General features: G+C 39.6%; 1 protein-coding gene across 1 annotated transcript; it reads right to left on the reverse strand.

Annotated features, from left to right (window-relative positions):
* Positions 1 to 318: 318 nt before the first annotated feature.
* Positions 319 to 12,834, reverse strand: dctd (dCMP deaminase). The gene is made up of 6 exons (XM_076091082.1): positions 12,714 to 12,834; positions 10,262 to 10,361; positions 9,396 to 9,531; positions 8,516 to 8,632; positions 4,653 to 4,749; positions 319 to 1,678 (listed from the first exon to the last, which is right to left on the reverse strand). The coding sequence occupies exons 1-6, from the start codon at positions 12,743 to 12,745 to the stop codon at positions 1,597 to 1,599; spliced, it is 564 nt and encodes a 187-aa protein (XP_075947197.1). The 5' UTR covers positions 12,746 to 12,834; the 3' UTR covers positions 319 to 1,596.
* Positions 12,835 to 14,951: the final 2,117 nt, after the last annotated feature.

Consider the following 14,951-nt stretch of genomic DNA (forward strand, 5'->3'; position numbering starts at 1 on the left):
ATGAAAGCAAACATTGCTGGTAGATTACCATTTCTTCTTAACCCCTTAAACTAATAAATTAAAGTTTTTGAACAGTAGTAGTTCTCCTTTAAACATCCACATCAAAAAACTGCTCACGCATACTTCAGCCCTTGGCTTAACGTCCCACTAAATGTCCTACTGTAGAAAGTTAATAAAAGCTGACAAACCAATAAAGCAGGACCTACTGTCCTATAACACCGTCTACCATGAATAACAACCTGTATGTATTTGTCATTTCTTTGACTAATTAGATCCTAAAATGTCTTTTCAAGACTAAAGAACACAGTAGACACCAGCTCATGTGGTCCAGCTCTTTATTGACTGACAGCTGACATAGTTGAAGGAATGATGGATGAGAGAAGTGTTTCCCAGTTACTAGTGTGAAAGCATACATGTACATAATCAACACACGTGACAAAATGATTAGCCTTCATACCCTCGTAACAGCATGTTAGACAGCAGAACAGCAAAATAATAAACTGCTTCCATCTTAAATGGTATAGGTATAACAGTCACCACAGATACACGTTTCTTTTTGGTATTATAAAATGTATCTAAAATAAAAATAGTGTTGAACAGAATCTGCTGCATAATTTTTACTATGGTTGAAAGAAAGATATTCGACAATAACATATTACAGAAACTTTGTCTCACCAACTGAAGACAGCAACATCTTTCAGAAAACAATCGTAAAATGGTTATTAAAACTAAGATGAGATGCATATCCCCGACAGGGAATTTAAAAACAACTCATATCATGCACCCAGAAACAGAAACATTGTGTAAAGATAAGAGGAGCTAATAAAGCAGCTCCATTAATCCTTCTAATCTGACAAACTGGTGTTATTTTATCAGTTAATAAAATAAATGATTGCGTTAGCTTTGGTTGCCATAGGTCTCAGAGGTGTGCTGCCATGTGAGCTGTAGTACAGTACTAGATGCCCGTCTGAAGAAAAAACGACACTTAAAAGTAGAACACAGACTAAAATGTAACAGGAGCTACTTCCTGGTTGGACAGACAGCTTGAATGAACCAAATCGTAAAACGACTGAATGCAGCTTCCACTGTGAATGTGAAAGGTCAAATGAACTAATTGTCAAGGCACCTCTACACTAATCTGGAACCTTCGAGTAGAAGAAAAAAAATAAAAAATAAAAAAAAATAAATAAATAAAAAAAGCTGATTTCTGGTTTTCCCCTAAGCAGACAGATGAGACAAGATCAGATTCACAACACAAAAGATATTTAAAACATTGGAGAAAGTGTGTTCAGAGTCCCTGTGTATGCCTGAACCCAGAGAGAGTTCTAAAAGGGGAAAAAAGTGTGAAAGCAGCATTGAAAGACCTTCTGCCACAGCCATCCACAAAGGGCCAAGCGTCAAATTAAACCATCTTTAATATCCAGGTAATCAGAATATAAAAAGGAGCCAAAGTCAAGGTATCCTTCAGTTTTCCTTTGGACAAAGCAGGGGGCAAGAAGACATACAGAAAAGAGGCATCAAAGTCCCTTTCAATCTCGTCAGTGTGCCTCTACCTCCCTGCCTCATTCAGCTCCCCAAGGTGAGCCGTTTGCTTTTTCACTTGGCGCTGTTCAGCATTCCAGGGTGGTTAATGGAATTAAAATCAATGACAATCTCAGTCCTCTTGGGCTTGAACTGCCTGCCGAAACACAAAGGAAAAAAACACCACAAGCATTAGTCAGGGACGCACAGGTATGAGGACACATGGAGAACACCACATGAAAACAAGCAGGAGGATGAAAGTCTCTTCTTCATTGTCTTATCGAGTCACACTTTCATCCGTCCCCAACCCCCGATACATTCTCACGAGGTCTGGACAAATTGTTAACAGAAACAAGCGTGAATATGTTTCTATATTGCAAACTGCAGGAAATCAGCGTTTACAGACAAGGAACATATCTCAAACTTAAAGCATTATCGTCCAAATAAGAATACGGAGTGCAAGCGACCACAGGCTCAAACGACAGCAAGCGAGGCCCTCATTAGGCCCTCATTAATGTCACGGCAACATTAGTGTTGTTTTCCAGCATTGCAACCTACGACAAAAAGTGATTTCTCACAAATCAAAATGAACGAATCTGACAACGGTTATAGCCCAACACAGAATATGGCACAGCAGCACACCATTACAAAATATCTAGGACGTCCGCTAGCCATAGTGTCAATACACGTCATGCGCTGGACTGCAGCCAAACACTTATAGTCCAGAACAGAACTTTGTATAGGCATGATCCTGATGCTCTTTCAGAGAAAGAGTTGTGCATTTTAGCGTTTTGTTTACTTGGACTATACCTGTACATATTTACACTCTTGCTCGGGATAAAGATTGTTTCCCTGTGGAGTGAGTTAATCAGCTAATTTACACCCCGTCTACACGTATAGATATTTCTTTTAAACTGATATTTTCCTCTACATTTTAAAATGGAAATCTGTCCACACCACCTTCGTCTTACAAAATATCTCCATCCACATTAGGACACAATAACGACTCAGTAGGTGGCGATAAATGCATCGTCAACGATACCTTAAATATCAGAGAAGAAGTGTCTGAGCATGCTCAATGAGCTTAGTTTCTTTTGGTGGTGTTAATAATAGCAAAGCAATAACTAAATATTTCATTATTTATACATACTTAATATTTGTTTGGGAGTCTTTGTTTTAAGAAATATTCAGATATCTCAGTGGCCTTTCAGGAACAGTATCCTGTCAATGAAGACTGAGAAGGTGGGAACGAGTTTCCTTATGCAAAAGACATGATAAACATTGCAATAGTATCAACAAACTCAAGACGGTCAAAAAACACCAGTTTTGACAAGTGAAGCCAATACAGAAGTGTCTTAAACCTGCATTCTCTCTACTGGCCATCAGGGGGCGACTCTTCCAGTTGTAAAAAGAAGTCTGGTTGTATAGAAGTCTATGAGAAAATGACTACTTCTCTCTTGATTTATTACCTCAGTAAACATTGTAAACACAAGTGTATGTCTCAATCTCTAGTTTCAAGTCTTCTTCAATACAGCATGATGTTCATTTAGTAAATTATGGTCCATTTAGAGTCAAACAGACCATAAAGCAGAGTATGCCTCAGGGCGGGCTTACTGTGATTGACAGGTCGCTGCTGCTACCAGAGCTGTACACGGCATCTCTACGTCACTCCTCTGCATTCCAAATATAGTCACTTCCATTCACCGTTCAGTAAAAGCCAACATGGCGACAGCCTTAATCAAAGATGGCGACGGCCCAAATCGTCAAACTCAAAGCATCAGTGAGTGACGTTACGATGACTACGTCCACTTCTTATATACAGTCTATGGTGAGCGGTCATGATGGACCGACGGGGTTAACTTCAGGTCTGTTTAACTGATCTGTTATGTTTCCCAAGTCTACACAGATATACAAAGTAAACACAGTTTGGTTTTTTTCTACATCTTAAAGGCGTTTTCATGTAAACAGGGCCTTAAAGAATATCCAGGTTTACTGAATATTGGCAAAATAACAATAATAACCTTTAATTCTAAAATACTGGTACTGCCCCGTCAGCAAACTGACCAGCAAAGTAACAAGCTGCTCTGCTTACATATGAAAATCAGCCTTCTGTCTTGCTTTAAAAAAGGTCCCTACACTTCCCTCTCTCTCTTGGCCGTTGGTCTGCTCCACCACTCGGCCATGTTTTCCTGTGTTTGTGTGGTTTTCCTGCAGGACATGACTGACATTGTCAGAGACAGACAATCGTAGCAGAGGCACTAGGAACTATTTCTCAGCTTTAGCGATCTAACCTTTAATTTAATCAACCAGGAGGCCTCTGGCATGCCTTGGAGCACCCTCAAAACTCTGTCATCACCACCCGCTTCCTGCAGGTCATGACTGCATGACTGCTACTGTTGACTGTGGTGCTCTGGCCCTTGTGTTTTTTCAGTAAACCAGAGTGAATTTCATGTATTTCATATTCCTGGGTGTGTTTTGGGGCAGATAGCTAGCTTTACTTTTTATCGTCTCGCTAACTGGGAATGTTGGCAGAAGTACAGTTCAAGGTGGAGCTTTCAATTATATTATAAAGCTGGATATTTTAATTGAACTATAAAGGAATGAGTCTGAAGTACGTCTGTCCTTCACATCACACGTGGTGGGTGTATTGCTTGGGAACCAAGGATGTGATGCAACAAAGTTGTTGCAATTTGGACACACAACATATTCAATATTAATAAACTATGTATAAACAAGCGATCACACTTTGTGCAGCAGCGGGGGCGGGGCTTCAAGGCTGTGCGGACTGAGTGGAGCATGTTGTCCGCATCGGGCCTTTATAGGCCGTGGCTCATTGCCATGGTGGTGCTGGTACTCCTGTCTGTTTCTCTAAGCTGGGGGCATGCCGACTGCTGTCTCTGGAGGTCATACACGGACTATGGATCATACAAAGCCACTTGAAAACACCCAAACTTTCCCTTTAAGGGACGGAAGCAACACCTCCACCCGTTTTTTTTCTTCTTTTTTAATTCTCTCTAATTTGTTGATATTATGTTCCTTTATGCGTGTGTATGTTTATGCATCCCTTGACCTTGTTTTATGTCAATAATAATAATAAACACTTGTTCTGGTATGTATAAACTTGTACTCACCTGTAACCTATGCCTGCCATAGTGAGCAGCCTTCTGGAAGCGGTCATCTCCGGTTTGTCATGGTACTTATCAGAATGAAAGACCACTTCCTTGATACCTGGACAGAGGGGGGGGGGGGGGGGGGGGAATTGATCAGAGATGGAGAAGGCAGGAGTGCAAAATAACCATCATTAGTCTTCTTCTTAGCAGAGACATGCAGTTGAAAGCAGGAAGAGATAGAACAGGAAAAAGAAAGCAGCAAAAGAGTTGCTGCTGTTTTTGTGTCCCTGGCATAGCCATACAGACATGCTATGCATCAGATCCATCCAACCGTCTGGCTCAGAGATCAATATTTCAGGTCCTCAGAGGATACATCTTAATAATTCTCGTGACTTCCCTCAGAACAAATTGTACACTTTTTCACCTCAAAAAGCCTCAGAGAATAGGAGAATCAGAAGAATGCTGTTGACGCTGGCCAACACATTTATACAGTGAGGTGCAGTGAACACTAGAAAATTTCGCAAAAAATTAACATAGCGGCTGCTACTGCCCGAAGACGTTGCAATATATGCCAGTAGTAAGATGCATCATGGAGGCTCATTTCAGAAATCGCTTCTCTCATTTCTGCATTTGAGATTCATACTCTTGGAAATGAAGGGAGCCATCCCACTAATGGAGATTTAGAGTAGTGATGGCAAATGCCAGTGCAACAAATAATCCACGTATGCATATGTACATAACACACTAAGGCTGGAGTCAAACAACCAGTTTTTGGCACTCACTTCCTATCTTCCATCGTTTCCGTTCTGCCATGTTTACCTAATCCAACGGGGGATAGGTTTTCATCGACTAGTAATCGACATCTAGTGTTCAAACTAAGGAGCACGATGTACATATGAAGTAGACTATGCTCGAGCCATATTTTAGTTTTTCAATTCACTGCCATAGTTAGCCACCGATGCTCTATAGCAACTAAATTGTGGCCATTTAGTTGGTACCTGGATAACAGACTCAAAGCAGACCAGCATGCACCTGCCCATTTTCATATCATTTCAGAAAGAGCAATGGAAGCTGCTGTAAGGGCCTGCAGCTTTATTTCAAACTAAATAGTTAGGCTTTTTATTGGACCAAACATATTCAAATGTGCCAATTCTGATGTCTTCACACTCAAAGCCAATGCAGAAGTTGTGTGGGTTGTTAATACCCGCACCCACCCTATGTACAGTTTGCATGACATCTATCAGTTTGTCTTATGCTATTCCCTGTTAGTTCAAAACACTACAGTCTATGACGCAGATTACTACATGATGCATACTTATGGAATAGTATTAGAGCATAGTGTAACAGGGTGAATCTTATTACATAGGACTCGTATAAAGCATAATGTCCATTGGACATCCAAAGGTTGCCTTTATTGTAATGGTCGCTGTGGTTTCTTTGAGGTGTTTGACAACCCATATCTGACATGACAGCAGCTACCACAGAAGCGGCCAGTCACTCTCAGCAAAGCACACAGAGGTAGAGGAAGAAAAATAGCGTTGAAAGGTAAGTGACCAGTGGAAATGATGGCAAACACCAGGAGAAAACAATGTCATGGACAAAGACTAAACTTGAAGTGAAGAAAGGGGAGGTTTACAGAGAGGACAAACGATGCAAAGGATAAGAAAGGATTGATGGATGAAAAGGTAGATAGGGTGTTTCTCGAAGTCAAGGACTCTGCTTTGGTAGGACGGGTCCTTCTAAGTCCTACAGAAGCTAAGCAAGACTCCTGCCAGACAGTTTTGATGAGTTTCATTTAGTTTGGATGAGGTGTGTTTTACAATCGGCGAGGTCAAATTGTTGTATTTTGTGGCTTTGAGGAGAGCATATTAATTGTATGTTACATACATTTATAAATTCATTCAAACCCAACAGAAACAAAATAGAACTCATCAAAACTGTCTTGGTTAGCTCTTTCCACTGTTCTAACAAACACCAACTCTTTTGGGCAAAATAAATCCTTAATTGCCCCGAGTTCGATGTGACATGCTAGCTGTACCCCGCTGTCTCTCTGTCATTGCCGGCCTCGGTGCTATTTAAAGCCCACTGATCGAGTCTCGTGCTGTGTGCCAAAAGTAGAAACAAAGTTTAAAGTTAGGTGTTGCTCAGGATACACAAACGCATCCTTAAAAATCCTTTAAACAAAGGACTGGGTAGAATTGCAAAGATCCTTGGCATTGGAACAGTCCTCACACACAAGAGTCATTAAAATACTCTTCCCTTTTAAGCTTCAGTTTGGGTTACTTCACATGAGAGATTTCTGGATTTCTGTATATGAATCTGAAGTTGGTGGGTCATCATCAAACACATCTGATCAATCCATTTGGTGAACTGAGTCACTGTGTGCGTGTGACTCAGTTACACAGTCTGACATACTGTTTTACAGTGGGTACGGAAAGTATTCAGACCCCTTTAAATTTTTCACTCTTTGTTTCATTGCAGCCATTTGCTAAAATCAAAAAAGTTCATTTTATTTCTCATTAATGTACACTCAGCACCCCATCTTGACAGAAAAAAACAGAAATGTAGAAATTTTTGCAAATTTATTAAAAAAGAAAAACTGAAATATCACATGGTCATAAGTATTCAGACCCTTTGCTGTGACACTCATATTTAACTCACATGCTGTCCATTTCTTCTGATCCTCCTTGAGATGGTTCTACTCCTTCATTGGAGTCCAGCTGTGTTTAATTAAACTGATTGGACTTATACTTATGACCATGTGATATTTCAGTTTTTCTTTTTTAATAAATTTGCAAAAATTTCTACATTTCTGTTTTTTTCTGTCAAGATGGGGTGCTGAGTGTACATTAATGAGAAATAAAATGAACTTTTTTGATTTTAGCAAATGGCTGCAATGAAACAAAGAGTGAAAGATTTAAAGGGGTCTGAATACTTTCCGTACCCACTGTATATGGAGCGACCCTTTCTTTCTCAGAAGTAAATGTTCTACATGGAGTGCAAGATTTCATATAAAATATTTTGAATTGAAGGGTTTCCCAAGAAAAGTTCCTTATTTCAAACGTTGAATCTAAATACCAGTAGAAATGCAATGATTATCGATTAGTTGTCAACTATTAAATTAATCTGCTGCTATGTTGATAATCATTGAATTGGTTTGAGTCTATTATTTTTTTAAAGTCAAAATGCTCTGATTCTCGGGTGTCTTTACTCCCCTGTGACAGTGAACTGAATATCTTTAAATTGTGGACAAAACGTTAGTTGGACATCATCTTTGGCTTTGGGAAACACTAATCGACATTTTTTAAACCAAAGCGATTAATCGATGAATCAAGAAAACAATAAACCGATTAATCGAAATTGTATTTGCATCTCTTTAGTTTGTTGGCTAATATTTTGAGACTAATTTATATACAATTCAACACATAATTGTTGACACACATAACATAGCCTACATACACACCCGACACTAACGGCGACATTCACATTTTAAACTCAAGATTCGAATGCTGCTCTGCTTTTTTGTCCTTTTCTTTTGGCATGTATATTCATTGCATTTTAAAGTCCAAACATCATTCACAGAAAAAAAGAGATGTAATCATTTCTAAATTAAACAACATGCTTTTATCTTATGAAACATTGTGCTTCAATCCATATTTGTTGGCATTCAAACAACATTTTTACTGTCGGGGTCTCAGGAAGCGTGCATAAGCCCAGAGAAACGTGGATTTAAAAGTCAGCATTAACCGCCAAAGCAATGGATTCCCTCGTTTAGCAGCATCATCAGCAACAAGCAACAGAAAGAAGAAGAAAAAAAATGTACAGGATTACAGCTACCGGCGCCGCTGGAGGTAAGAGTGAGTATGTGTGCTGTAAACACCCACCGGCCTGAATGATGACCTTGGCACACTCGTTGCAGGGGAACAAAGCGACATACATGGTGCAGCCTTTCACATCAGCGCTGTTCTTGTTCATAATGGCATTCAGCTCTGCATGGCACACTGTGGGACAGAATGTTGAGATAGTCCCCAGTCAGTACAAGACATGAGTTTTAGGTTGCACTGCAATCAAGCCACAGAGAGACAGGCATAACATACAAGAGCCTGGCTCCTAGGAGGTGTGTGTCTTCTATGACACTGAAGAAATGGCCCAACAACACACTTCTCTCGTTAAGACACCATAGCATGGAACCAGTTCACATTCATTATATCATTTACATTTGGTTGAAAATAGTTCCAATGAAAACTGTGGATGGTGGAGTAACCCTGACACCACTTCTGGAATAAGATAAGACCACCTGGTCAATCTAGTCACAGTGGTCATCATAAGTGGAGAAAGATGCTGATTACTTATTTGTACTCGATACCACCCTAGATTGAGCACTAAGGGAGAAGAAAAAGAGAACCAGAGAGAGAGATGAAGAATCGGTGATATTTCTTTATTTATCCTCTACCACCCTCTACAGGCGAAAGTTTAGCACTTGACGCATGGAGAGAACTCAGCAGCATAGTATGGACAACTAATGAAGTACTATCTTTGCATCACACAAATGCCTTTAAAATTGGATTATGCGAATTCCAGAAATCAGATGATTACTATGGAGTTCTGTGTTGTGGTGGATGAAACCAGGAGCTCTTTGTTACTTTCTTCGTGCATATTTTCATCAACCAAATAGTTTGATTCCAGAAAAAATTAAAACCAAGATGATTATCCAAAATTGAAGTGAGGACAAAGCAAGAAGTGCATGTGCACATATATTCTCACCATAAGGGTATTTTGTGTCAAGCCAGTTGTCAGCATTGCGGGACCAGGGTAGCTCATCATCATCACAGCCATTGGGCATCCCATTGTAACCAATGCCAACTATCTTATTCTCCTGGTTCACTATACACGCGCCCACCTGCAGAGACGGAGAGAGGTTCCACAGTTTAGTCTGGCTGTACACTTTTTGAAAAAACTCATTTTTCAGTGTATCATGAAATAATGCATCATTAAATGAAACAGTCACTAGATTCAGGAGTACACTCTAAAGGCTTGGACATGAATGATGGACATACATTTCTTTCAACCACCATGACCTTCTACACATGCACATACTTGGTCTATAAGTATGGGGGAAGATCTTTTTAATATGTTGCTCTGAGGTATCTGTGAGGCAAATGTCCACGACATTGCCAAAACTTTCTTGGTTTATTAATCGTTTACAAAACTTCTTCAGGCGACGAAATCGTTTTTTTCCCAAATCCTGTGACTTCTTTAGGTTTTTTATAACATCACGAATCCTGATTATTGACAATTCTCATCGGAATCTGTAAATAATAACACTTTCTTTCCAACTATAAAACCTGAAAATAACACAAATCTGAATTACACCTGGGATCTGTATGTTATCACGCTGGATACATAACGTGCAGATAATACAGTAACTCTGGATGAATCAACATTTAGTCTTGTACAGTTGACGCAGTAAAAACATAAACTTCTAAAACCATACCTACTGTACCCTTATATCCAATTTGTCTGTTAGGCTGCCACACTTTATTCTCAAAAATCAATTAGATCAACTTTGTTAAGTATCTAATTGCTACAGTCCTTTAACAAACAAACACAAACAAAATACACACGCACACCTGTGAGCTTGGGTCTTTGCTCCTTTGGGCTGATAGAAAGGCTACAGCCATAAAGTATTCCGGCCATTCCAGGTAGTCTTCCCTCTTCCTAGTTGTGCCGCTACAGAGAAGCACATATAAAGACAGAGAGAATGAAAATGTTTCTCTTCAGTCAAAAACTGCTTAAATGTTTTGTGACCAGCAGTAGTTCCCTCTGTTAACACACCTATCCAGGTTCCTATGTTTGAAGTCCACTTATGTTACCAGCTGTGTGAACACAGTAAACTGCTAATGATTTGAAACACGTTTACCATAAACACTCACTTTAAAATACCAAAATTAGCATTTGAGAAGGTTATTGTTAAGGGTCCAACCGATCACAAAAGACACGGTGTCACGGTATCCAGCTCGTATCACGGATCAGATCAGCAGAAAGAAAGGAGCAGATGGAACTTTTAGGGATGTCTCAATCCTGTTGTTGAGCCATATCTGCCGATACAGACAGGTACACAAGGCTCCAGAGTAGTGTTTTTACAGCCGTCCCAAAAATATTTTCAACTGCCGTGAAGTCAGTGTAAACCATCAGAAATTCTAAATGTTACCCTATTACTCAGTTAAAGTCATCTATAGTGGTTATATGCATAAAAACGCACAATTCAAATGATTACAAGATAAAAGATTGTATTTTCTCCGTACCGATTAACTATGGTCCGTTACAACCCTCCTTACTGTGCATAGTCTGCAGTACAATTATATCATGAATAAATATGAATGGTGATCACTCCCATAAAGCATGGAGAACGCAACGGGGTCCGTGTTTCAAGACCGGTGGAGTGAGTCGCCAACATTAGACCCCTGACGCACTATCCACGCTGACAGTCACGCTGAGAGCAGGGAAAGAGGGCCCAGCCAGCACCAAGTCCATGGCCAAGGACAGGATCGAGGTCCAGGGCCCAGGGCAGCAGCGAGGTCCAGGGCCCAGGGCAGCAGCGAGGTCGACCTAGAGGCCGACCTAGAGCCTATTGCGTGTTTTGAATGGTGTTTTTGAATATTTATCTGCATACGGGTCCCTAAACAGTGTTGAAATTGCATAAATTGGGTATGATTGGAAAGCGTACACTGGTGTCGATCCAATCAGCCTAATTGTATTCATGTGTGGTGAGGTTAGTCCCCATAGTAGCCAATTCATGTAGTGAGACCATTTTCCAAAACTTGACGTCACTGTATGAAATAACCTGTTGTGATCTCTAGGATAATCAGTCTACTGAAACTTTACAACCACAAACTAGAGACATTCAGAGGATGTATAGTGTCCATAGTATGAACACTAACAATGACAATAAGGGTTTGCAGAACAGAAACACTCACCATCCAATATTTAAAAAAAAATGTTGGCAGTCAGTCGTTTCTTGCTAAAATGATAGACAAGCTATGTTACATGGTTTCATTCCAACAACACGGACAGCAGGTCAAACAAGCTTGGAGACATATGGAAAACGTTGTGCGTGCACATCTTTACTTCCTAAACACACTGTGCCTGTAAACTGCTGTTGATGAATTTAGTTGTAATTGTCTTCTAATTTAAAACAGAATAAATAGTTATGATTTGAAAGTTTTGTCAACATTCATAGATTATTCTGTTGCATTTACACCATTTAACCCTAACAACATGTTTAACATACAAGGACTACCAACTGAAACAACGGAATAAACCACCGCAATAAACGATATCCATAGCGAAACGTTTTTAGCTATGTAATTAATGAAATCCGAAGAAAGAAAATCGGATTATTATTTTAGGAAAGTTACAGTTACATATCCTTTGATTATTGTGTAAAAGGAAAACAGAGCACATGAGGAAATGTGTGCGTCTCTTATAAAATGACTGACAGTGACAGACTGTGAACCTTTACTAGGACTGATGGCTAACATTTCCTGTATCTATTGTCATCTATCTTTTAAAACAGCACAGGCTGCAATTGGGTGCTTTTGACTGGTACCCTATTATTTTAAAAAACACTAAATAAAACAGAAACACAAAACAATGGTATGAAGTCATTAAGAACAAATTGATTGACATGACAATCATAATAAACTGGAATGATAGAATAAAGATACTGTGAGATATTAAAGTAGTCCTCTCGGTAGGCTGACGGTTAAATCAAATATCTGCTTTACGTCATTTTATTTCTACGTGTCACAAAGTGAACGCATGTGTTCCAATATGAAGCAGGGTGAAAGAGTGGTGTGTGGCGACGTTACAGATTCAATCCGGCTAGTGTTTGAAATATGACAAACGGAAATACTGAACGTAAAACAGACGAAAAAAAGTTCACAGTGTAGAAAAATACAACAGCATGTGGGCGGACCCCATTCCACCAGAGTGTCTGTCTCATAGCCTCACGTTACCGGTAGCTTTACTTTCTCTCGGTGCTTGTTGTGCCTCTCAAGACAAAAAGCTAAAGCTAGTTACCCGTCTGGCTTCGGCTGCTGAACTTCTTCCATAGTCTTCAAAATACTGGTATTAGTCGTGCTGTCTCTGCTTCTCTCTGGACTTGTATGCTGTTATGTTTGCCGAACGTCACAGTCAGCCGTGGCAGAAAACTACGTCACATTACCTCGACACGAAATAGGATGAAATCTCCCGCGCTATTTTGGGGTATTTTAGCCCCGATCTTTGCATGTCAGGACAAACTCCGACTCCTTTTGCTAAAATGACTTGAAGACTCCATTCACAACCATGCGCACACTAACTTACCTTAACTTGTGACAGTCATAGAGTACAATATGTAAGAGAGAGCAGTATACAGACGGTGAGAAAGTCTATGGTTCAGACTGCCTGGCACGCACCTTCGGGGACAGTAATTCATTCTCTCTTTGGCATCCTTCCCATTACCGCCATCTATTGGATACAACAGTTACACGTCTATTAACATAATTATTACATATTTATGTAAATTAGTTTGCCCCACCATTTCATCAAAGTCACAAATGATGATAAAATGATTTAAGAATTTGACAAAAAGTGAGTTAAATCCTACTTAGAACACATCCATTGCCACTGATTTGACTGACACAACAGTCTACTATAAAAAAAAAAGTAACTTCTATATAAACTAATCATCTACACGAGACCCGAAGCTGCAGCGATCAGACCGTCTTGCTGTTGATCATAGCCAGGGAATGGGCCAGAGAGAGAAATAATAAGTATACTGAGGACACAATTTACTAAGATATAATTTGTTCCCTCAATTTAAAGGGGATCTATCATGCTTATTTTCAGGTTCATACTTGTATTTAGGGTTGCTATTAGAAGATGTTTACATGCTTTGATGTTCAAAGAATGCATTTCTTTTCTCATACTGTCTGTCTGATTATGTCTCTTAGAGCCCCCCTTCCAGAAAAGCCCAGTCTGCGTTTGCTGTTTGTCCTCTGAGAGTTCATGCAGGCCAGTCCTAAAGTGAGGGTTTATCACTCACAATTAGTGCAATGGAGGTCACATGTTTCTGGAAGAAGTTTTAAGATTTAAGATACAACTTAAACATCATTGTCAGTATCATGTTACAAATATATTCATCTTCTCTCAATATTTGAAACAACCTGATGACCTGTCCAGAGTGTAAACAAACTTTCACCCACTGCTAAGCCTCAGACATACTTTACCCACTCCACGGACAACTGCGGACTTATACAGTCTTGAACGTGGTTCCATTCATACTATAATTGAAGGTCTACATCGGTCTGATGTTCCACACATGCACATGTACCAATCAGCACTCTGTTCCACTTGGTAGTGCTATGCGTACAATCTCTGCAGTCACACATTTCGGGCTGCACGCGTAACGGCATTTACGTCACACAATGTTCAGAAAGTATGAATTGGCCTTTAGCTGGGTCCAGGATGAGCATCAGGCTGCAACCTTAGAAAGGATACGCGGGTATAGATGATAGCTCCCTTATATTGTGTGTGTGTGTGTGTGTGTGTGTGTGTGTGTGTGTGTGTGTGTGTATGTGTGTGTGTATCTTGGTTAATCTTGTAACTGTAACCAGTTTGCACATAGTTTTGAATGTTGAATGCACTGAATGCTTGTTATTTTTATTATCTATTCATTAAAGATACATATAATATAGCACCTTAGAGTATCAATTATTTGTAAGGAATTATAATATGATTTTGTTGTGCATTTTTTCATTGTTTACCAGCTAATTTGGCCAGCACGTCAACAACACAAGGAAGGACAAGAATGATCAGAGGGAACAAAACTTTAAAACTATGTCTCTGTCACAAGGTTAAGGCTTTGCTGGGCTTCTTCAACGGAGGTAAAAAGCCAAATATAACATCTGACCCATTTACTACCATTCTCTGTGAATGCTGTCCCTACCAACCATCACTCACACACTCACACTTCTACTCTGAAGGTATTTTTGTCCTCCAATAACTTGATTCCTCAGATTCGTCAACTTGTATGTGCGTTTATGAAATAGAAAAAAAGCAGAACTAGAAAAGCTCTTTAGAATCTTGCTTGAAATTAAGACGTGGGTCCAAAAAAGGCATGTTTAATATACAGATTAAACAGACAAGTGGCTGGATATAAAAAAACACTTTGACATATACCAGGTGATACTCAATGCACAGGACCCATAATAAACTGGAGCCAGAGACTGCTGTACCAAGTATATAGATTTTATTAACAATGCAGTAAATCAAAGA

This window comes from Anarhichas minor, unplaced genomic scaffold, assembly GCF_050575085.1.
Source record: "Anarhichas minor isolate MPS153535 unplaced genomic scaffold, ASM5057508v1 ptg000014l, whole genome shotgun sequence".
NCBI lineage: Eukaryota > Metazoa > Chordata > Actinopteri > Perciformes > Anarhichadidae > Anarhichas > Anarhichas minor.

Excerpts from the sequence above, each read along its gene's own strand:
- dctd (XM_076091082.1), bottom strand. The coding sequence starts at position 12,745 with ATGGAAGAAGTTCAGCAGCCGAAGCCAGACGG. Across the intron at positions 8,633-9,395 it reads TGACACAAAATACCCTTATG|TGTGCCATGCAGAGCTGAAT; the intron begins GTGAGAATATAT and ends TCTGTCCCACAG. Across the intron at positions 4,750-8,515 it reads CAAGGTCATCATTCAGGCCG|GTATCAAGGAAGTGGTCTTT; the intron begins GTGGGTGTTTAC and ends CCCTCTGTCCAG.